The sequence below is a fragment of the Heterodontus francisci genome, chromosome 6, assembly GCF_036365525.1.
Source record: "Heterodontus francisci isolate sHetFra1 chromosome 6, sHetFra1.hap1, whole genome shotgun sequence".
NCBI classification, from domain to species: Eukaryota; Metazoa; Chordata; class Chondrichthyes; order Heterodontiformes; family Heterodontidae; genus Heterodontus; species Heterodontus francisci.
Window position 1 is genome coordinate 7976648 of NC_090376.1, and position 24835 is coordinate 8001482.

The following is a 24835-nucleotide window of genomic DNA, read 5'->3' on the forward strand; positions in this document are numbered from 1 at the left end:
ATCTAACCCCCGTTTTTTTTTCTTTAGGGAGCTTTACTCTGTATCTAACCCCGTTTTTCTTTCTTTTTTTTTCTTTATTTTCTCCCCGTTTTTTTTTCTTATTTTTTTTCCCCCGTTTTTTTTTTCTTTTTTCTTTTTTTTTAAGGGGACAGTGTAGAGGGAGCTTTACTCTGTATCTAACCCCCGTGCTGTACCTGTCCTGGGAGTGTTGAAGGGGACAGTGTAGAGGGAGCTTTACTCTGTGTCTAACCCTGTGCTGTACCTGCCCTGGGAGTGTTTGATGGGGACAGTGTAGAGGGAGCTTTACTCTGTATCTAACCCTGTGCTGTACCTGCCTGTGTGTGTTTGATGGGGACAGTGCAGAGGGAGCTTTACTCTGTATCTAACCTCATTTTACTTTGGCGATTTACTCTGTATCTAACCCCGTTTTTTTTTTTCTTTGTGTTTGATGGGGGACAGTGTAGAGGGAGCTTTACTCTGTATCTAACCCTGTGCTGTACCTGTCCTGGGATTGTTTGATGGGAACAGTGCAGAGGGAGCTTTACTCTGTATCTAACCCCATTTTTTTCTGGAGATTTACTCTGTATCTAACCCCGTTTTTTTTTTGATGGAGACAGTGTAGAGGGATCTTTACTCTGTATCTAACCCCGTGCTGTACCTGCCTGTGAGTGTTTGATGGGGACAGTGTAGAGGGATCTTTACTCTGTATCTAACCCCGTGCTGTACCTGTCCTGGGAGTGTTTGATGGGGACAATGTAGAGGGAGCTTTACTCTGTATCTAACCCCCGTTTTGTATCTAACCCCATTTTTTTTTTTTCTTTTTTTTTTGGGAGCTTTACTCTGTATCTAACCCCATGCTGTACCTGTCCTGGGAGTGTTTGATGGGAACAGTGCAGAGGGAGCTTTACTCTGTATCTAACCCCGTGCTGTACCTGCCTGTGAGTGTTTGATGGGGGACAGTGTGGAGGGAGCTTTACTCTGTATCTAACCCTGTGCTGTACCTACCCGGGAGTGTTTGGTAGGGACATTCAAGAGAGGGAGCTTTACAGTTTTCCAATATGGGAATATTAGATGCCAAAACTTCATGCAAAAAAATGGAAAAACTTGTCGTACCCAAGATCCCTCACGTTGATGTGCACTAAAATGTAAATCAAATCTTTGCTTTAGAAGAAAAGAACTGGGCTTGAAGTTAAACAACGAGATCACACTATACCAGTCTATTATAAACCTTAAAATAGTGCCATCTTTGTCATTTAGTGACAAGCTGTTTACTATAGCATTGAGCATGCTGTCCGCTGTTTGCTTTTTCATGTCCTATTTAAGAGTAATAATGATTATAAGTTGCTATAGTTTGTGCCTAAGGATATGTAAAGACAGATTTTTACTGGCTATACATTCCACTAAGTTGACCGGTCACCTGGGTTGTCTGTTGGCCATTTTTAACAAGAGGCTTTGTTGCTACAGCAAGGTGCCTAGCATTAAACATTACCATTGCTGAATTCCCCAGGCAATGACCATCTCCAGCAAGAGACAATCCAACCATTTCCCCTTGACATTCAGTGGCATTATGATCTAAGAATCCCCCACTATCAACGTCCTGGGGGGTTACCATTGACCAGGAACTTAACTGAACCAGTCATATGAATGCTGTGGCTCCAAGAGCAGGTCAGAGGCTAGGAATTCTGCAGTGAGTAACTCACCTCCTGACTCTCCAAAACCTGTCCACCATCTACAAGGCACAAGTCAGGAGTGTGATGGAATACTCTGCACTTGTCTGGATGAGTGCAGCTCCAAACGCACTCATGAAGCTCAACAACATCTTGATCAGCGCCCCCCATCCACCACCTTCAACATTCACTCCCTCCACCACCGACGCATAGTAGCAGCAGTCTGTATCCACAAGATGCACTGCAGCAACTCACCAATGCTCCTTCTACAGCACCTTCCAAACCCACAACCTCTACCACCTAGAAGGACAAGGGCAACAGATGCATGGGAATACCAGCACCTGCAAGTTCCCCTCCAAATCACACACTATCCTGACTAGGAACTATATCGCCTTCCTTAAATGTCGCTGTATCAGTATCCTGGAACTCCTTCCCTAACAGCATTGTGGGTGTACTTACACTATACAGATTGCAGCGGTTCAAGAAGGCAGCTCACCACCACCTTCTCAAGGGCAATTAGGGATGGGCAATAAATGCTGACCTGGTCAGCGACGCCCACATCTCAAGAATGAATTAAAAAGAATTAGCACTTCACCTGCGCTTCTTTCATACTGGACCCATGTTGCGAGATGACTTTCACTGTCAAGTCACCAAGCAATGTTCGGGCTCATTCCCTCAGTGGCAGGGATGGCCCTACGACATTGTAAGGTCAATTCGCTCACCCTCCCCACCTCCACCACTCCCTGGAAGCAAGGCTCCCGACTGGGAGTTTGTAATCAGTGAACAGGTGAAATGGATGTTGCAGATTAACATAAGATAGCCAATCAATTGGGGGAGGGGGGTGGTGCTGTATGAGCAATTGGCTCTTGCCTGTTTTAGGAACAGAAGGAGGTCATTCAGCCCCTCCAGTCTGTTCCACCATTCAGTTAAATTGAGCCTGATTTCCACCTCAATGCCATCAGTCTGAAAAACCCTGGGGAAACTCCTGCAGAAATTCAACCCTGCATGTCTAACTGCCTGCGACAGCATATTTCTGATGAGTGTTCTTACGAGAGTTTCCCCTAGTCATCTCGGCATAATTTGGGTGAAATCAACCCCCCCAAAAAAGTGCTAAAGATAGCAGAAACGCGAGCATAAATTATATAGAATCATAGAATGGTTACAGCACTGAAGGCGGCCATTCGACCCATCATGTCTGTGATAGCTCTGCAATAGCAATTTAGATAGTCCCACTACCCTGCCTTTTCCCTGTAGCCCTGCAAATATATTCCCTTCAGCTACTTCTCTGATTCCCTTCTGAAAGTCATGATTGAATCTATCTCCACCACACTCTCAGGCAGTGCATTCCAGGCACTAACCACTCGCTGCGTGAAAAAAGGTTGTCCCTCATTTCGCCTTTGGTTCTTTTGCCAATCTCCTTAAATCAGTGTCCTCTGGTTCTTGATCCGTCCACCAATGGGAACAGTTCCTCTCTATCTTCTCTGTTTAGACCCCTCATGATTTTGAACACCTCCATCAAATCCCCTCTCCACCTTCTCTTTAAGAAGAACAATCCCAGCTTCTCCAGTCTATCCACATATCTGAAGTTCTTCATCCCTGGAACTATTTTCATGAATCTTTTCTACGCCCTCTCTAAAGCCATCACATCCTCCCTAAAGTGTGGTGCCCTGAACTGGACACAATATTCCAGTTGAGGCCGAACCAGTGTTTTATACAAGTTTATCACAAAATGTCTTGCTTTTGTACTTGGTACCCCTATTTATAAAGCCCAGGATCTCATATGTCTTTTTAACCACTTTCTCAACCCGCCCTGTCACTTTCAATAATTTATGCATATACACCCCCAGGTCTCTCTGCTCCTGCACCACCTTTAGAATTGCACCCTCTAGTTGTATTGCCTCTCCTTGTCAAGTGTAAATCGAGTTTCCGTGGCCCTTAACGCAGCTGGAAAGAAGACATTGCTTTGCTATGCCAGCCACTGGCCACAAACCCAGGCCCCGTTTCCTGATTGTGGCTCAAAGCAGAATCTCTCTACCCCGTTGTGTCTAATGACTGGTGCGAGAGGATGTTTCTGGCTGAGTGCCCTGCGTAACTCAGTGCCCAAGGTGATTGTACGTACAGTATGTGGCCATGCGGCTGCAACAGGGACCAACTGATTGAATCAACTCAAAAGGACAATGATTGTACTTTTAATAACGATATCGGTTGCCAGTTACAGAAGTTTGAGGCTCCTTTAGCAGTGTTACTATTAATAACATCACCTTCATTTTTATTGATGGAATAAATGCCTTGTTTTTTCAATTTATTATGCAGATAGACTTTGTGATTCCTGTTTGATAATACAATCCGTATTAGTATTGGTGGATTCCCAATGTCAGACTCTATACGCCAATGGGACAGTTGTATCTTGAACATGTCTTTTTGTATGCTGGGTGGGTGGGGCTCAGTCCCATTCACTACTGTCACCACTCTGTTTCCTCCATGATTTTAAATGAACTGTAATGTACGAAACCTCTTTGAAGTATAATAAATGATCATAGTTTATCTTTGAGATGACCTTCATGCTTGTGCGCTGCAGTGCTTCAACTGTCCACTTCTTTCTCTTGACCGTACCTTAGCTTGGGTGATGTGTCCAGTACTGTCCAGCAGGGCACAAGACATAAGAAATAGGAGCTGGAGTTGGCCATTCGGACCTGCTCTGCCCTTCAATGAGATCATGGTTGATCTTCCCACCCAATATCCCTTGATTCCGAAAATCTATCGACCTCTGTCTTGAATTTACTCAACGACTGAGCATCCACAGCTCTCTGGGGTAAAGAATTCCAAAGGTTCACAACCCTCTCAGTGAAGACATTTTTCCTCATCTCAGTCTGAAATAAGTGACCCTTTATGCTGAGACTGCCCCCTAGTTTAGACTCTCCAGCCAAGGGCAACAGTCTCTCAGCATCTACCCTGTCAAGCCCTGTAAGGATTTTACATGCTTCAATGAGAAGAGGGGAAATAGCAGAAGGTCTGACCATCGTTTTCCAGTCATCACTGGACACAGGTGTGGTGCTGGAGGATTGGAGGACTGCTAATGTTGTACCACTGTTTGAAAAGGGAGCGAGGGATAAACCGAATAATTACAGGCCAGTCAGTCGAACCTCAGTAGTGGAAAAATTATTGGAATCAATTCTGAGAGACAGGATAAACTGTCACTTAGAAAGGCACAGATTAATCAAGGATAGTCAGCATGGATTTGTTAAGGGGAAGATCTTAGCTGACCAACTTGATTGAATTTTTGAAGATGTAACAAGGAAGGCTGACGAGGATAGTGCAGTTGATGTGGCCGACATAGAACTGTAGAAAAATTTCGGCACAGAAGGAGGCCATTCAGCCCATCGTGTCCGTGCCGGCCGAAAAACTAGCCGCCTAATTTAATCCCACCTTCCAGTACCTGGTCCATAGCCTTGCAGGTTACAGCAACTCAGGTGCATGTCCAAGTACCTTTTAAATGAATTGAGAGTTTCTGCCTCCACCACCATCCCTGGCAGTGAATTCCAGACACCCACCAGCCTCTGGGTGAAAAGGTTTTTCCTCATGTCCCCTCTAATCCTTCTACCAATCACCTTAAATCTGTGCCCCCTGGTAATTGACCTCTCCGCTAGGGGAAACAGGTCCTTCCTGTCTACTCTATCTAGGCCCTACAAACATGGGTTTTAGCAAGGCTTTTGACAAAATCCCACATGGCAAACTGGTTAAACAAATAAAAGTCCATGGGATCCAGGGAAATGCAGCAAGGTGGATATAAAATTGGCTCAGTGACAGGAAACAAAGGGTAATTGTTGACGGGTGTTTTTGTGACCGGAGGGCTGTTTCCAGTGGCATTCCACAGGGCTCAGTACTGGGTCTCCTGCTTTTTGTGGTATATATTAAACGATTTGGATGTAAATGCAGGGGGCATGATCAAGAAATTTGCAGACGACACAAGGATTGGCTGTGTGGTAGATAGCAAGGAGGATAGCTGTAGGCTTCAGGAAGATATTGATGGTCTGGTCAGGTGGGCAGAAAAGTGGCAAATGGAATTCAACCCAGAGAAGTGTGAGGTGATGCATTTGGGGAGGTCAAACAAGGCAAAGGAATACACGATTAATGGAAGAGGTGTAGAGGAAGTAAGGGACCTTGAAGTGAATGTCCACAGATCCCTGAAGGTAGCAGACAGGTCGATAAGGTGGTTAAGAAGGCATATGGAATCCTTTTCTTTATTAGCTGAGGTATAGAATATAAGAGTAGGGAGGTTATGCTGGAACTGTATAACTCATTGGTTAGGCCACCACTTGAGTACCGTGTGCAGTTCTGGTCATCTCATTACGGAAAGGACGTAATTGCACTAGAGAGGGTACAGAGGAGATTTATGAGGATGTTGCCAGGACTGGAAAAATACAGCTCTGAGGAAAGATTGGATAGGCTGGGTTTGTTCTCCTTGCAACAGAGGAGGCTGAGGGGAGATTTGATTGAAATGTACAAAAATTTGAGGGGCCTGGATAGAGTGAAGGTGAAGGGTCTATTTGTATTCGCAGAGAGGTCAGTGACTAGGGGGCACAGATTTAAAGTGATTGGTCAAAGGATTAGAGGGGACATGAGGAAAAATCTTTTCACCCAGAGGATGGTGGGAGTCTAGAACTCACTGCCTGAAAGGGTCGTTGAGGCAGAAACCCTCAACTCATTTAAAAGGTGTCTGGATATACACCTGCAGGACTACGGACCAAATGCTGGAAGATGGGATTAGACTGGGTTTCTTTGGCCGGTGCAGACACGATGGACCAAGTGGCCTCTTCCTATGCTGTAAACGTTCTATGAGCTCATTGCTAATTCTGATAAACTCAGGAGAGTATAGGCCCATTCTACTCAATCTTTGCTCATAGGACAACCCTTGCAACCCAGGAATCAGTCTAGTGAACCTTTGTTGCAGCCCCTCTAAGGCGAGTATATCTTTCCTTAGGTATGGAGACCAAAACTGTACTGCACACACCACGTGTGACGACATTTGAACGCTGGAGTCAGTGACAATGGCTGGTGTCTCAGGCAAATTAATCTCATCAGAGTTAAGTGTGAGGTAATAGGTTTTGGAAAAAAAAATAAGGAGGTCGCATATTAATTGGAAAATAAGAAACTGAATGGAGTAAAGGAGCAAAAGGGATCTGGGGAGTACAAATAAACAAATCACTAAAAGTAGCAACACAGGTTAACAGGGCCATTAAAAAAAAAACAGGCCAAGCTCTAGGGTTTATTTCTAGCGAGAAAGAATTGAAAAGTAGAGAAGTTATGCTAAACTTGTTTCAAACCTTGCTTAGAGCACACTTGGAATACTGTGGACAGTTCTGGTCTCTATATTATAAAGAGGATGCAAAAAAGATTTACAAGGATGATACCAGAAAGATGAGGTCATACTGGTCAGAAAAGGATGAACAGTCTTGAGTCTATTCTCCTGAAAACAGAAGACTGAGGGGTGATCTAATAATCATCTTTAAATTATGAAAGGGTTTGATAGACACGGAGAGAATGTTTCCACTTGTGTGGAAGAGCAAAATTAGAGGCCATCATTATAAGATAGTCACCAAGAAATCAAATTGGGAATTCAGGAGAAATTTCTTTACCCATAGAGTGGAGAGAATGTGGCATTTGCTACCACAGGGAGTGGTTGAGGAGAATAGAGTAGATGCATTTGAGAAGCTGCATCAACACATAAGGGAGAAAGGAATAGAGGATATGATGATAGGGATGAAGAGGGATGGGAGGAGGCTCATACGGAACAGAAACACTGTCATGAACCAGCTGGGCCACATGGACTGTTTGCGTACTCTATATGCCACATAGTTCTACAGAACATCTACAGATTGACTGGTGTCTCTCAGTCCCTCTCCCTCAGCAAGTATCTGTGCACGGACTGGTGTCTCTCAGTCTCTCTCCCTCAGCAAGTATCTGTGCACGGACTGGTGTCTCTCAGTCCCTCTCCCTCAGCAAGTATCTGTGCACTGACGTGTCTCAGTCTCTCTCTCTCTCTCAGGGAGATATCTGTGCACGGACTGGTGTCTCTCAGTCCCTCTCCCTCAGCAAGTACCTGTGCACTGACGTGTCTCAGTCTCTCTCTCTCTCTCAGGGAGATATCTGTGCACTGACTGGTGTCTCTCAGTCCCTCTCTCTCAGGGAGATATCTGTACACTGACTGGTGTCTCTCAGTCCCTCTCCCTCAGCAAGTATCTGTGCACTGACTGGTGTCTCTCAGTCCCTCTCCCTCAGCAAGTATCTGTGCACTGACTGGTGTCTCTCAGTCTCTCTCCCTCTCTCAGGGTGATATCTGTACACTGACTGGTGTCTCTCAGTCTCTCTCCCTCTCACAGGGAGATATCTGTACACTAACTGGTGTCTCTCAGTCTCTCTCTCTCAGGGAGATATCTGTACACTGGTGTCTCTCAGTCTCTCTCTCTCAGGGAGATATCTGTACACTAACTGGTGTCTCTCAGTCTCTCTCTCTCTCAGGGAGATATCTGTACACTAACTGGTGTCTCTCAGTCTCTCTCTCTCAGGGAGATATCTGTACACTGACTGGTGTCTCTCAGTCTCTCTCTCTCAGGGAGATATCTGTACACTGACTGGTGTCTCTCAGTCTCTCTCTCTCAGGGAGATATCTGTACACTGACTGGTGTCTCTCAGTCTCTCTCTCTCTCAGGGAGATATCTGGACATTGACTGGTGTCTCTCAGTCTCTCTCTCTCAGGGAGATATCTGTACACTGACTGGTGTCTCTCAGTCTCTCTCTCTCAGGGAGATATCTGTACATTGACTGGTGTCTCTCAGTCCCTTCCCCTCAGGAAGATATCTGTCCACTGACTGGTGTCTCTCAGTCCCTCTCTCTCAGGGAGATATCTGTACACTGACTGGTGTCTCTCAGTCTCTCTCTCTCAGGGAGATATCTGTACACTGACTGGTGTCTCTCAGTCTCTCTCCCTCTCTCAGGGTGATATCTGTACACTGACTGGTGTCTCTCAGTCTCTCCCTCTCTCAGGGAGATATCTGTACACTAACTGGTGTCTCTCAGTCTCTCTCTCTCAGGGAGATATCTGTACACTGGTGTCTCTCAGTCTCTCTCTCTCAGGGAGATATCTGTACACTAACTGGTGTCTCTCAGTCTCTCTCTCTCTCAGGGAGATATCTGTACACTAACTGGTGTCTCTCAGTCTCTCTCTCTCAGGGAGATATCTGTACACTGACTGGTGTCTCTCAGTCTCTCTCTCTCAGGGAGATATCTGTACACTGACTGGTGTCTCTCAGTCTCTCTCTCTCAGGGAGATATCTGTACACTGACTGGTGTCTCTCAGTCTCTCTCTCTCTCAGGGAGATATCTGGACATTGACTGGTGTCTCTCAGTCTCTCTCTCTCAGGGAGATATCTGTACACTGACTGGTGTCTCTCAGTCTCTCTCTCTCAGGGAGATATCTGTACATTGACTGGTGTCTCTCAGTCCCTTCCCCTCAGGGAGATATCTGTCCACTGACTGGTGTCTCTCAGTCCCTCTCTCTCAGGGAGATATCTGTACACTGACTGGTGTCTCTCAGTCTCTCTCTCTCAGGGAGATATCTGTACACTGACTGGTGTCTCTCAGTCTCTCTCTCTCTCAGGGAGATATCTGTACACTGACTGGTGTCTCTCAGTCTCTCTCTCTCAGGGAGATATCTGTACACTGACTGGTGTCTCTCAGTCTCTCTCTCTCAGGGAGATATCTGTACATTGACTGGTGTCTCTCAGTCCCTTCCCCTCAGGGAGATATCTGTCCACTGACTGGTGTCTCTCAGTCCCTCTCTCTCAGGGAGATATCTGTACACTGACTGGTGTCTCTCAGTCTCCCTCTCTCTCTCAGGGAGATATCTGTACACTGACTGGTGTCTCTCAGTCCCTCTCTCTCAGAGATATCTGTACGCTGACTGGTGTCTCTCAGTCCCCTCTCTCTCAGGGAGATATCTGTCCACTGACTGGTGTCTCTCAGTCCCTCACTCTCAGGGAGATATTTGTACACTGAATGGTGTCTCTCAGAGTCTTCCCCTCAGGGAGATATCTGTACACTGACTGGTGTCTCTCAGTCCCTTCCCCTCAGGGAGATATCTGTCCACTGGTGTCTCTCAGTCCCTCTCTCTCAGGGAGATATTTATACAATGACTGGTGTCTCTCAGTCCCTCTCTCTCTCTCAGGGATACCTGTACACTGAATGGTGTCTCTCAGTCCCTTCCCCTCAGGGAGATATCTGTCCACTGACTGGTGTCTCTCAGACCCTCTCCCTCAGGGAGATATCTGTACACTGACTGGTGTCTCTCAGTCCCTTCCCCTCAGGGAGATATCTGTCCACTGGTGTCTCTCAGTCCCTCTCTCTCAGGGAGATATTTGTACAATGACTGGTGTCTCTCAGTCCCTCTCTCTCTCAGGGATACCTGTACACTGAATGGTGTCTCTCAGTCCCTTCCCCTCAGGGAGATATCTGTCCACTGACTGGTGTCTCTCAGTCCCTCTCTCTCAGGGCGATATCTGTACACTGACTGGTGTCTCTCAGTCCCTCTCTCTCAGGGAGATATTTGTACACTGACTGGTGTCTCTCAGTTTCTATCAAACAGATATCTGTACACTGAATGGTGTCTCTCTGTCCCTCTCTCTCAGGGTGATATCTGTCCACTGACTGGTGTCTCTCAGTCTCTCTCTCAGGGAGATATCTGTACACTGACAGGTGTCTCTCAGTCACTCTCTCTCAGGGCGATATCTGTACACTGACTGGTGTCTCTCAGTCCATCTCTCTCAGGGAGATATTTGTACACTGACTGGTGTCTCTCAGTTTCTATCAAACAGATATCTGTACACTGACTGGTGTCTCTCTGTCCCTCTCTCTCAGGGAGATATTTGTACACTGACTGGTGTCTCTCAGTTTCTATCAAACAGATATCTGTCCACTGACTGGTGTCTCTCTGTCCCTCTCTCTCAGGGAGATATCTGTCCACTGACTGGTGTCTCTCAGTCCCTCTCTCTCAGGGAGATATCTGTACACTGACCAGCATTTTCTGGTTTCTGGGATTACAGATGTCTGGTTATTTAAGGGTGCGGGCTGTTGAGGTGTTGGTTTCGCCGGCTGATTGTGGCAGTGTTTGGTTCACAGTGTGGGGCTGGCTCCTGGTGTGAACCCTCTGGTGGACGGTGAGGGAGGAGGAGCAGACAAAGCTCTTGCCGCAGTGCAGGCAGGGGTAAGGCCTTTCCCCGCTGTGCCGTCTCTGGTGGACGGTCAGGTAGGACGAGTGCGCGAAGGACTTGCCGCAGTCGTGACAGCGGTACGGCCTCTCGCCACTGTGCGTGCGTCCATGGACCAGGAGCGCTGAGGAGTCTGCGAAGGTTTTGGCGCACTGTGGGCATCTGAAGGGCCGCAGCCCTGTGTGCCCGCGCTGGTGGTGGCGCAGCTGCGAGGAGCGGGCGTACGACTTGCCGCAGAGGGAGCAGGCGAAGGGACGGAGCCCGGCATGTAGCCGCCCATGTGCTGCCAGCGAGGATGGGCAGCTAAAGATCTTCCCACACTGCCCACAGCAGTAGGGCTTCTCTCCTGTGTGGGTGCGTCCATGGACAGTCAGTGAGGATGCCTGTGCAAACCCTTTCCCACACTGCCCACACCTGTAGGGTCTTTCCCCTGTGTGTGTGCGTCTATGGTACAGGAGGTGCGAGGATTTGGTAAACGCCTTGCCGCACTGCCCGCATGGAAATGGCCGCTCGCCAGTGTGGACCCGCTGATGGTACAGGAGCTGGGTAGAGGTAGCAAATGCCTTGCCACACTGGGCACAAGGAAACGGCCTCTCACCTGTGTGCGCCCGACGGTGCACGGCCAGGGAGGATGAGCGGGCAAAGGCCTTGCCGCACTGGGCGCAGGCGAACGGGCGCTCACCCGTGTGAACCCGCAGATGTGCCCGGAGGTGCCAGGGCCGCGCGTAGCTCTTGTCACAGGCAAAGCACTTGAAAGGCCGGGCGTCTGGGAGGGGGCGCACTGTGGCGCAGGGCTCAACCAATCCAGGCCGCTCCCCTCCGCCCCCCACAATCGCGATCTCGCCTCTATGTCCAGTGATCGTGATCTCCTCTCCGCGTCCAACAATCACCATCTCTTTTCCACGTCCAGCGATTGCGATTTCTTCCTCACATCCCATAATAGTGATCTCCTCTCTGTCACTCGCGAGCTCTTTTCCAGATTCCGCGTTCGCCTCTCCCTCCATCGCTGCCTCATGGATCGACGTCTCTGTAACAAATGGAAACGCGAGTGAGAAACAGAATCTGTGCAGAGTCCGAGGCCACTCGGCCTATCAAGTCATTGCTGGCTCTTTATTACTGCAATCCCCAACTGATTGCCCTGTTCCACTCTCCCGATAACCCTGCATCAATCCCATAACAATCCCCCAATCCTGCTCCCTCCCCATAGCCCCACATCAATTACACATTCCCAACCGTCTAGCCTTTTTCTCTCCATGCACCGAGATTTCTGCAGCTAGCAAGCTGCTCAACTACACCCTTTAAAACCATTACTCTCTCTCACCCCAGCCATTCCCCTGGTCTGACCCTCATCTCTGCTCCCCAAGTACAAGAGACGAAGACTTCAATGTTTCTTGTGAAAAACTGGATCAGTTGTCTCTGCCACTTCTCTCTCTGCCCCTAGCCCACTGAGCTAAACATTCTCTGAAGTTCCCTGCTGCCCTTGTTTTGAACTTTCATCTTTCTCCAGTTCTCTCCTTTCTCACCACATACAAACTCAGAGCTCGTCTTGCCTAAGAGACTTATCTTCTGCTCCTTCGACCCTATTCTCACCATGAACTGCTGAGTACCTAACTTCCTTACCTCCCTCCCAGGTTAGCTGATATTGTTAATGGTTTTCTCTCTTCAAATCTGCCATCATCATCCCTCACATCAAAAAGAATTGTCCTTGACCCTTCTGTCCTTGCAAACTACTTGGCCAGCTCCAAGGCCCTTGAATGTGTTGTCGCCTTCCAAATTCGTTCCCATCTTATTTGAAACCCCATGTTTGAGTTCCTCCAATTGGGTTTCCACCCCTCCCACAGTACAAAATGGCTCTGATCAAAATCACATTGACGTCCTATATGAGTCTGACCACTGTAAACTATCCCTCCTCATCCTTCTTTGGGATGCCTGTAGCCTTTGACCAGGTTGGCCACACCATCCTCCTGCAACACCTCCTCTCCAGTTGGATGAGACTGCCCTCATTTAGTTCCATTCTTACCTATTCTATTGTAGTTTCTCTTCCCATTCCTGCACCATTAGCTCTGGTGTTCCCCCAAACATCTATCCTTGGCTCCCTCTTATTTATCACCTACATGCTGCCCCTCGGTGACATCATCCAAAAACACAATGTCACGTTCCACATAATGATACACGGCTGTACCTCACCACCTCCTCTCTTGACTCCTACACTGTTGCTAGATGGTCACACTGCTTGTCAAACATCCAGCCCTGGATGAGAAAAATGTCCTCCAACTAAATATTGGGAAGACCAAAGTCATTGTCTTTAGTCCCTGCCACAAACTCCATTCCCTAGACACTGACTCCATCCCTCTAGAGGCTGAGGCAACAGTCTAGAGGCTGAACCAGACTCTTTACAGCCTCGGTGTAATATATGATCGAGTAGTTCTACCTCTGTAACATTGCCCGACTCCACTCCTGCCTCAGCTCATCTGCTACTAAAGCCCTCATGGATGCCTTTGTTCCTCTAGATCTGACTGTTCCAGTGCTCTCCTGGCCGCCCTCCCATCTTCCACCCTCCATAAATTTAAGCCTGTATCCTAACTCACATCATCACCCCTGTGCTCACAGATATCCAACGGCTCCTAATTGAGCATTGTCTCTATTTTAAAATTCTGCTTTCACCCCAGAGCCCTGTTTCAATTCAAAATTAATCCCAGTACCCCATTCCCTCGCTATTGCCCTTAACAATCCCAAGTCCCAACTGTCTAGGCTTTGGCACTCCATTCACCAGCTTCTGATCTGCTCAATCACACCTTCAGGTCCAGCTTTGATGCTGCAGTCCCCGTTAAAACCATTACTCCCTCTCACCCTGGCCATTTCCCCAGTATGGCCCTCATCTCCTCTCCTTTACGTCCAAGGGACATAGACTTGAAAGGATATCACAGGCAACCACCAGATCTGGCTGAACCCTGCACCTCTAACAAGTGCGAGGAGCTCATGGGCTTCTTTGTCACTAAGATCGAGACCATCTGATCAGCTGCCTCTGCCGGGTCCCTCCTTTCCAGCAGCCAACTGGGCCAAACTTCTTAAAAGGTTCCCCTGCAACTGCCCCAGCCCTGAGCTTGTATCATTTCTCCAGTATCTCTCATCTCCCCTCATGCCCTCTCCAAGCACATCTTGTCCATGAAACCCACCCCATGCTTCCTCGATCGTATTCCCAACTAAACTACTGATGACCCAACGTCTCCCCCCCACAAGTGCCCACATTAGCCGATATTGTTAACAGTTCTCTCTCTTCAGGTTCTGTCCCCCTTTCCTTCAAATCTGCCATCATCATCCCTCTCCGCAAAAAACTAAACCCCCCCCCCCCCCCCAAATCCTTGAAAACTATAACCCTATCTCCAACCTATACAAACATATGAAATAGGAGTAGGAGTAGGCCACTCGGCCCCTCGAGCCTGCTCTGCCATTCAACAAGATCATCGCTGGTCTGTTTGTAACCTCAACTCCATATTCCCGCCTATACCCAATAACCTTTCACCCCCTTGCTTATCAAACCTTCCTTCCGTCTCCAAAGTCCTTGAATGTGTTGCTGCCTTCTAAATCCGTTCCCATGTTTCCATATTCGAATCCCTCCAATCAGGTCCCTGCCCCGCCACAGTACCAAAGCGGCACTTATTGACATCCAATATCACAGTAATTGTAGTAAACGTTCCCTCCTCATCCTTCTCCACCTGTCTGCAGTCTTTGATAGGGTTGACCACACCATCCCCTTCCGTCGCCTCTCCACTGTCGTCCAGCTGGAAGGGACTGCATTCGCCTGGTTCCATTTTTATGTGTCTAATTGACCCAGAGAATCACCTCAATGATTTCTCTTCCTACTCCCACACTGTTACCTCTGGAGACCCCCCCAAGGGTGCATAATTGGCTATTTCCCATATCTCAATTACATTCTGCACAGACTCTGCTCCCTAGCCATCGACTCTATCTCTCTCCATGACAACTGTCGGAAGCTGCACCAAACTGTTCGCAATCTTGGTGGCGTATTTAACCCCGAGATGACCCATATATCTGCTCCGTCATTAAGACCACTGTCATGCAAACCCCCACCTGCCAAGAATGAGGCATATTAATTTTGTCACATGAACACTGATTTTAAACTGTTGCTGGAGTGAAGAAAGAAATTGTTAAAAAAAAAATCACCAGACACTTGGCTGGAAGGACATTTGCATACTAACAGACAGTGCTTGTGGAGATAAAGGACTGCTCCCTGGTCCACTTAACCCACAATGGATTTTGACCACCAGACATTGAAGGTGACTGCTAAGATGGCAGAATCCACAAACAGAAGTGGTGAAACCAGCTAGTCACATGACTAACCTGCTGGGCAACCTGGGGTTTTTTTGAATTGTGCCACAGAGAAAGGCAGAAGGCTGTTTGAACTGGTACTTGGAGCAAGGGAGCCTCTCTCTCTCGCTTTCTCCCAAGCCACTGGACCCACGGAAGACACGTAAACCTCAAGAAAGAAAAGAATTCGACCTCGAAACAAGTTGAAGGGTGCACTGGGCCCCAAAGAATTGCAAGTCTGATCGGCAACCAAAGACTTCACAGCAAACTCAAAGGACAGTAAAACAGAAACCCCTCTATTGCCTCAAACTTTTTCCCTTTATTCTTTTCTACTTTTTCTGTCTCTATCTGCGCGTGTGTGTTTATCACATATGCCTGCTAGCATGGTCCCGTCGCATATTCGTAGTAGGTAACCGGGTTAGAGTTTAAGATTAATAAACTTCTACCTTTCTTGTTTAAAATCGAAGAAAACCTGTCTGTTTGATCTCTTTGCCTTACAATTGGAAAGCGGTGAACAACAATTCACTAAGGGGGAACTAAAAACACTGTATTTCTAAAATTAAACCCTGTTACGGTTAAACCCGGAAAGGGAAGAGAGGGAAGCCCTAGACCCCTCTCACCTGGTCATAGCACCACCAATTTCCACCTCTGTAACATCGCCTGTTTCTACCCCGTCTCAGCTCATCTGCTGCTGAAATTCTCATCCATGCCTTTGTTCCTCTAGACTTGACTATTCCAATGCTCTCCTGTCCGGCCTCCCATCTCCCGCCCTCAATAAACTTAAGGTCATCCAATACAAGAACACAAGAAATAGGAGCAGGAGTAGACCGTATGACCCATCGAGCCTGCTCTGCCATTCAAAACGATCAGGGCTGATCTTGGGCTTCAATTCCACTTTCCTGCCCGCTCCACATATCCCTTGATTCCCTGCGAGACCAAAAATCCATCTATCCCAGCCTTAAATGTAATCTTTGATGGAGCATCCACAACCCTCTGGGGTAGAGAATTCCAAAGCTTCACAATCCTGAGTGTAGTAATACTCTGTTGACCATTTCCTAACTCGCACCATACCTTTCTAAACAATCCCAACCTAATCCCACTCCCTTGCTCTCTCATAGCTAACAATCGACACTCTTCTTGGTCTGTGCCTCCCTCACTCTACACCTCTATTGCTCTCTCTCTCTTTCTGTCTCTCTCTCACACAGTCTATCTCTCACTCAGTGTCTCTCTCTCAGTCTCAACTGCCCATCCATCTCTCTCTTTCAGTGTCTGTCTCTCACACTGTCTGCCCCTCTGTCTCTCACTCTCTTTCTCTGCCCGGATCCATTACCCAGATTCTGGGTTCCCTCTCCCTCTCTTTCCCAGTCTATTTCTCTATCTTCTCTCTCCCTCTGTCTGTGTGTGTCTCTCTCTCCCTCCCTCTTTCACAGTCTCTTAATCTCTCTCTCCCTTCTGTCTCTCTCTGTTCGGATCATTACCCAGACTCTAGGCTCTGCTCCGGTTGTATTTCTCTCCTTTGAGCGGGTTGTGTAACTGCAGCCGGGTGGGTCTCGGTGTCTGTGTCTGTGTCGCGGCTCCGCTTTGTCCTCCGGCCCCGGCGCTTCTGCGGCGTTTTCCGGCCGGCAATGGACTGTGGGAGGTCGGGCGGACATAGAGAGAGAGCAGGAACTGAACAAAACCCAACAATACAGGAGAGAGAGAGAGAGAGAGAGGGAAAAAGAGAAACGCAGAGGGTAAGACACAGAGAAAGGGAAATACAAAAGACAAAGAGAAAGAGAGAGAGAAGGAATGAGAAATAGAGATTAGGAGGGACAGGGCAAGTAGAAGAGACAGACAGAGAGCAAGGTCCACCCGAGGTCCTCACCATCACAGATGCCAGTCTTCAGCCAACTGGATTCACTCCAGATGATATCAAGAAACAGCTGTCTATACTGCAAAGGCTATGGGTCCTGACAATATCCTGTCAGTAGTACTGAGGATCTGTGCTCTGGAACTTGCCACACCCCTAGCCAAGCTGTTCCAGTACAGCTACAACACTGGCATCTACCCTGCAATGTGGAAAATTTCCCAGGTATGTCCTGTACACAAAAAGCAGGACAAAACCAACCCGACCAATTACCGCCCCATCAGTCTACTCTCGATTATCAGTAAAGTGATGGAAGGTGTTGTCAACAGTGCCATCAAAGGACACTCACCAACAAACCTCTCACTGATGTCATTTGGGTTCCGCCAGGGCCACTCAGCTCCAGACCTCATTACAGCCTTGGTCCAAACATGGACAAAAGAGCTGAACTCAAGAGGTGAGGTGAGAGTGACTGCCCTTGACATCAAGGCAGCATTTGACCGAGTTATGGCATCAAGGAGCCGGAACAAAACTGAAGTCAATGGGAATCGGGGAAAACTCTCCGCTGGGTGGAGTCATTTCTAGCGCAATAGTGGTTGTGGGAGGTCAATCATCTCAGCTCCAGGACATCACTGCAGGAGTTTCTCAGGGTAGTGTCCTAGGCCCAACCATCTTCAGCTGCTTCAGCAATGACCTTCCTTAAATCATAAGGTCAAAAGTAGGGATGTTCGCTGAAGATTGCACAATGTTCAGCACCATTCACAACTCCTCAGATACTGAAGCAGCTCATGTCCATATGCAGCAAGACCTGGACAACATCCAGGCTTGGGCTGCTAAGTGGCAAGTAACATTTGCGCCACACAAGTGCCAGGCAATGACCATCTCCAATAAGAGAGAATCTAACCATCTCCCCTAGACATTCAATAGCATTACAATCGCTGAATCCCCCACTATCAACATCCTGGGGGTTACCATTGACCAGAAACTGAACTGGACTAGCCACATGAATACTGTGGCGACAAGAGCAGGTTAGAGGCTGGGAATTCTGTGGTGAGTAACTCACCTCCTGACTCCCCAAAGCCTGTCCACCATCTACAAAGCACAGGTCAGGAGTGTGATGAGTACAATTCCACTCAAGCAGCTCGACACAACAACTTATATTTATATAGCGCCTTTAACGTCCCAAAGCACTTCACAGGAGCGTTATATAACCAAATATGACACCAAGCCTCAAAAGGAGATATTAAGTCAGATGCCCAAAAGCTTGGTCAAAGTGGAAGGTTTCAAGGAGTGTCTTAAAGGAGGAGAGAGAGGTGGAGAGGTTTAGGGAGGGAATTCCAGAGCTTGGGTTCCAGGCAACTGAGGGCACGACTGCCAATGGTGGAACAGTTAAAATCAGGGATGCTCAAGAGGCCAGAAATAGAGGAGCGCAGAGATCTCGGAGATTGTAGGGCTGGAGGAGATTACAGAGATAGGGAGGGGCGAGGCCATGGAGGGATTTGAAAACAAGGATGAGAATTTTAAAATCTTTTCTTTGCTTGACCGGGAGCCAATGTAGGTCAGCGAGCACAGGGGTGATAGGGGAACAGGACATGGTGCCAGTTAGGACAGGGACAGCAGAGTTTTGGACGACCTCAAGTTTACAGAGAATAGAATGTGGGAGACCAGACAGGAGTGCGTTGAAATAGTCACATCTAGAAGTAACGAAGACATGGATGAGGGTTTCAGGGGATGTGCATTGTTCTGGAGGTGGTAATAGTCGGTCATAGTGATGGCGCAAATATGTCAGAAGCACATCTCGGGGTCAAATATGAGACCAAGATTGTGAACAGACTGGTTTAGTCTCAGACTGTTGCCAGGATGAGGGATGGAGTCAGTAGCTAAGGAATGAAGTTTGGAGCGGGGACTGAAAACAATGGCTTCAGTCTTCCCAATATTTAATTGGAGGAAGTTTCTGCTCATCCAGTTCTGGATGTCGGAGAAGCAGTCTGATAATTTAGCAACAGTGGAGGAGTCAGGTGAGGTGGTGGTGAGGTAGAGCTAGGTGTTGTCAGTGTACATGTGAAAACTAACGCTGTGTTTTCAGATGATGTCGCCAAGGGACAGCATGTAGATGAGAAATAGGACGGAGTCAAGGATAGATCCTTGTGGGGGGAGTGGGGGCGGGGGGGGAAATACCGGAGGTAATGGTGCGGGAGCAGGAAGAGAAGCCACTGCAAGTTATACACAGGCTACAATTAGATAAGAATGGAGCCAGGTGAGAGCAGTGCCTTTCAGCTGGACAAGGTTGGAGCAGGATGATGTGGTCAACCATGTCAAAGGCTGCAGACAGGTGGAGAAGGACGAGGAGGGAAAGTTTATCACAGTCACAGAGGATGTCATCTGTGACTTTGATAAGAGCTGTTTTGGTCCTGTGGTCAGGCAGGAACCTGACTGGAGGGTTTCAAACACGGAGTTCTGGGAAAGATGGGCACAGATTTGGGAGCTGACAATGCATTCAAGGACTGAGAAGAAGAAAGGAAGGTTGGAGATGGGGCAAGGATGGTGGGGTCAAGGGCAGTTTTTTTTACAGGAGAGGGGTGATGACAGCAGATTTGAAGGAGAGGGGAGAAGTACCTGAGGAAAGAGAACCATTTACAATATCAGCTAACATGGGCACCAGGAGGGGAAGTTGGGTGAACAGCAGTTTTGTGGGAATATGGTGGAGAAAAACAGGCGGTGGGTCTCATGAATAAGATGAGTTCAGAGAGGACATGAGGGGAGATAGGAGAGAAACGAGAGAAGGATGTGAGTTTAGGGCTAGGGCAGGAGGAACTTTAGGGGAAGTTTGGCTCGGTGGGCTAGTGGAAGGAAGGGACATGGCAGAGGCAGCTGATTGGATAGTCTTGACCTTAATGACAAAGAAATCCGTGAGTTCCTCGCACATATTTGTTGAAGGCGAGGGTGGAGGGGACAGGGGGAAAGGGGTTTAAGAAGATGGTTTGCAGTAGAGAAAAGAAGTCGGGGATTATCTTTGCATTCAAGGATGATCCTGGAATAGTGAGTGTTTTAGCAGATGACAGCAGGATCCGGTGGTGCTTTATATGGTCCAGCCAGAACTGCATGACGAAACCAGTTGTCTGTCATGTCTTTTCAAGTCTGCATCCCTTGGACTAAAGGAGCTGAGACCTGTACCGGGGGAATGGCCAGGGCAAAAGAGAAGAGAGAGAATATTGGGGACTAGGGCATCGAAGGTGAGGGTGCGGTTGAGCAAATCAGTAGCTGCAGAAATGCTGTGGTGAACAGAGGACCAAAGGATAGTGAGTTGGGATTTTGAAAGTGCAATTGTAAGTAAATTGGGAGATGGTTTTTTCCAGGGTTGGATGCAGAGAGAGGCAGGATTGGGGCAGGGGAGGGAGATGTGAGTGGAGAGTGATACAAGGAAGTGATCAGGGATGGTCTTATCGGTCCTGATGAAGGGTCACTGACCTGAAACGTTAACTCTGCTCCTCTCTCCAAAGGTGCTGCCGGACCTGCTGAGTATTTCCAGCATTTCTTGTTTTTATTATGGCCTTAACTGTGATTGATATGATGAGAGGAGAGGTCGAATGAGTTGGCAAGGACAAGGGGGTGGTCGTGAATATGGGTTGCAGAGTTTACATGGAGGGAGCAATTTGGGGAGGATAAGAGGGCAGTGAACTCAGAGGAGAAAAAACATGATGAGTTGAGATGGAGGTTGAAATCACCAAGGATGAGAAGTCAGTCGGTGCAGAGGCTGAGGGAGCAGATTTTTATCATACTTGGGATACCATTCAAGGTAAAGCAGCCTGCTTGATTAACACCCCATCCACCACCTTCAACATTCACTCCCTCCATCACCGACGCACAGTGGCAGCAGTGTGTACCATCTACAAGATGCACTGTATCAACTCACCAAGGTTCCTTCGACAACACCTTCCAAACCCGCGACCTCTACCACCTAGAAGGACAAGGGCAGCAGATGCATGGGAACATCACCACCTGCAAGTTCCCCTCCAAGCCACACACCATCCTGACTTGGAACTATATCGCCGTTCCTTCACTGTTGCTGGGTCAAAATCCTGGATCTCTCGATATAACACTGAGAATGTCTTCATATGGACTGCAGTGATCTAAGGAGGTGACTCAGCTCCACCTTCCTGTGAATGACTGAAAAGAGGCAAAGGGAGGGAGACAGAGAGAGAGACAGACAAAGCGAGACAGGGAACATTCTGAGGATAAAGCTGCAATATAAAATAAAAATTCTTCATTCTTTTAAATTAAAGTGATTATTTCAGGCAACCCATTAAATATGAACATACCACATGACACTGGTAACAACCTCAAATGCTGCTTATTTAATGTGCTCAAGGATTTAATTCCCACACGTTCACTAACAGGTGACCAGAATAGAAATAATGGTACAGCTGCAATCCCACCATTATTAAGGGAATTATCAAGTATCCGATTCCCACTTAGTCACAAACCAAAACAAACTGTTAATGGATGTAGCGAAACCTCCCAGGAAGATTCACCTAATTACCTGCAAATAATTACAAACAGGTTAATGACTAATATAAGTCATTGCCCTGATCAGGAGGCTGAGCTAGCTGTCTGTCCCCTCCAAGGCAGATGCTAATTATTGTGTTCAAAATGCTAGCACAGTTGAGTAACTGTGAGCAGGCTAGGGTTCTGGGATTCTCTGGTGGGTGTGTGTGTGTCTCTGCCTGGAGTGTTGAATCAGGTCGTGCCTGCACCCAAGGACCATCAGCCCAACCGTCAACCTTACCAAAGTCACAAATGACAACCTATGTGACTGTGACAAAGGTAAACTTTCCCTCTTCGTCCTTCTCGACCTATCTGCAGCCTTTGACACGGTTGACCACACCATCCTCCTCCAACACCTCTCCACTGTCGTCCAGCTGGGTGGGACTGCACTCGCCTGGTTCCGTTCTTATCTATCTAATCATAGACAGAAATTCACCTGCAATAGTTTCACTTCCTGCTCCTGCACCGTTACCTCTGGTGTCCCTCAAGGATCTATCCCTGGCCTCGTCCTATTTCACAGAGTTTCACAGAACTGTTATTACACAGTTGGCCCTTCATGTCTGCGCTGGTTCTCCAAAAGAGCAATTTACCTATGCCATTCCCCCAACTTCTCCCCATAGCCCTTCAAATTCTTCCTTTTCAGATAACAATCCAGTTCCCTCTTGAAAGCCTTGTTTGAATCTGCCTCCACCACACACTCAGGCAGTGCATTCCAGATCCTAACCACTCGCTGCTTGAAAAAGATTTTCCTCATGTCGCCATTGATTCTTTTGAAAATTACCTTAAATCTGTGCCCTCTTGTTCTCGGTCCTTTGATGAGTCGGAGCAGTTTCTCCCTATCTACTCTGTCCAGACCTCTCATGATTTTAAATACTTCTATCAAATCTCTTCTCCAACGAAAACAGTCCCAACTTCTTCAATCTATCCACGTAACTGAATTCCCTCATCCCTGGAACCATTCTCGTGAATCTATTCTGCAGTCCCTCTCTAATGCCTTCACATCCTTCCTAAAGTGCGGCGCCCAGAACTGGATACAGTACTCCAGCTCAGGCCGAACTAGTGTCTTATACAAGTTCAACATAACTTCCTTGCTCTTGTACTCTATGCCCATATTAATAAAGCCCAGGATACTGTATGCTTTATTAACCATTCTTTCAACCTGTCCTGCCACCTTCAATGAATTATGCACATATACCTCCAGGTCTCTCTGATCCAGCAACCCCTTTAGAATTGGACTCTTTATTCTATATTGTCTCTCCATGTTCTTCCTACCAAAATGAATCACTTCACATTTCTCTGCATTGAACTTCATCTGCCACTTGTCCGCCCATTCCACCAAGTTGCCTATATCCTTTTGAAGTTCTACACTATCCTCCTCACAGTTCACAATGCTTCCAAGTTTTGTATCATCTGCAAATTTTGAAATTGTACCCTGTACACCAAGGTCTAGGTCGACAGGTTTGCGGCTGCCTGCAATGAATCTGGCCTAACCATCAGCCTCAAGAAAACAAACATCATGGGGCAGGATGTCAGAAATGCTCCATCCATCAATATCGGCGACCACGCTCTGGAAGTGGTTCAAGAGTTCACCTACCTAGGCTCAACTATCACCAGTAACCTGTCTCTAGATGCAGAAATCAACAAGCGCATGGGAAAGGCTTCCACTGCTATGTCCAGACTGGCCAAGAGAGTGTGGGAAAATGGCGCACTGACACGGAACACAAAAGTCCGAGTGTATCAGGCCTGTGTCCTCAGTACCTTGCTCTATGGCAGCGAGGCCTGGACAACGTATGTCAGCCAAGAGCGACGTCTCAATTTATTCCATCTTCGCTACCTCCAGAGAATACTTGGCATCAGGTGGCAGGACCGTATCTCCAACACAGAAGTCCTCGAGGCGGCCAACATCCCCAGCTTGTACACACTACTGAGTCAGCGGCGCTTGAGATGGCTTGGCCATGTGAGCCGCATGGAAGATGGCAGGATCTCCAAAGACACATTGTACAGCGAGCTCGCCACTGGTATCAGACCCACCGGCCGTCCATGTCTCCGCTTTAAAGACGTCTGCAAACGCGACATGAAATCCTGTGACATTGATCACAAGTCGTGGGAGTCAGTTGCCAGCGTTCGCCAGAGCTGGCGGGCAGCCATAAAGACGGGGCTAAAGTGTGGCGAGTCGAAGAGACTTAGTAGTTGGCAGGAAAAAAGACAGAGGCGCAAGGGGAGAGCCAACTGTGTAACAGCCCCGACAAACAAATTTCTCTGCAGCACCTGTGGAAGAGCCTGTCACTCTAGAATTGGCCTTTATAGCCACTCCAGGCGCTGCTTCACAAACCACTGACCACCTCCAGGCGCTTAGCCATTATCTCTCGAGATAAGGAGGCCAAAGAAGAAGAAGAAGAAGAGGTCATTAATATATATCAGGAAAAGCAAGGGTCCCAACACTGACCCCTGGGGAACTCCATCGCAAACTCTCCTCCAGCCTGAAAAACATCCATCAACCACTACTCTTTGATTCCTGTCACTCAACCAATTTTGTATCAATGTTGCTACTGTCCCCTAAATTCCATGAGCTATAACTTTGCTCACAGGTCTCTTGTGCGGCACTATATCAATTTCTCATTTACATGCTGCCCCTCGGCAACATCAGCCAAAAACAGAACCAGTTTCCACATGTACACCGACTACACTCAGCTCTACCTCACAACCTCCTCTCACAACTCCTGTTGCTAAATTATCGGACTGCTTATCCAACATCCAGTACTGGATGAGCAGCAATTTCCTCCAATTAAATATTGGGAAGAGCAAAGCCATTGTGTCATCCGCAAGTTTTGAAATTGCGCCCTGTACACGCAAGTCTAGATCATTAATATGGATCAAGGAAAGCAGGGGACCCAACACCAACCCATTGGGAACCCCACTATAAACCTACCAAAAAAACAACTATTTCACCACTAATCTCTGTTTCCTGTCACTCAGCCAGTTTTGTATTCATGCTGCATGCATATTGTTAACAAATATTTATAGGGGAATTTAGGGTCATTCCACCCCCTTTGTGTGGCCTGTTGCTATGGTAACTCCAGCACCTCTGTCAGTCGGACCTATATCCGGTATTGCACACTTCCGGTAGAGGGGACGGCTTTCGATGTGATACCGGAAGTTAGATCCACCATTTTGGGGGATCGTGTACG

At 47.7% G+C, this 24835-nt stretch overlaps 1 protein-coding gene across 1 annotated transcript; it reads right to left on the minus strand.

Annotated features, from left to right (window-relative positions):
- Window positions 1-3856: 3856 nt before the first annotated feature.
- On the minus strand, window positions 3857-17100 carry LOC137371108 (zinc finger protein ZFP2-like). Its single transcript, XM_068033051.1, has 2 exons — window positions 16738-17100; window positions 3857-11957 (listed from the first exon to the last, which is right to left on the minus strand). Exon 2 carries the CDS (start codon window positions 11932-11934, stop codon window positions 10774-10776), a length of 1161 nt encoding a protein of 386 aa, XP_067889152.1. The 5' UTR covers window positions 11935-11957; window positions 16738-17100; the 3' UTR covers window positions 3857-10773.
- Window positions 17101-24835: the final 7735 nt, after the last annotated feature.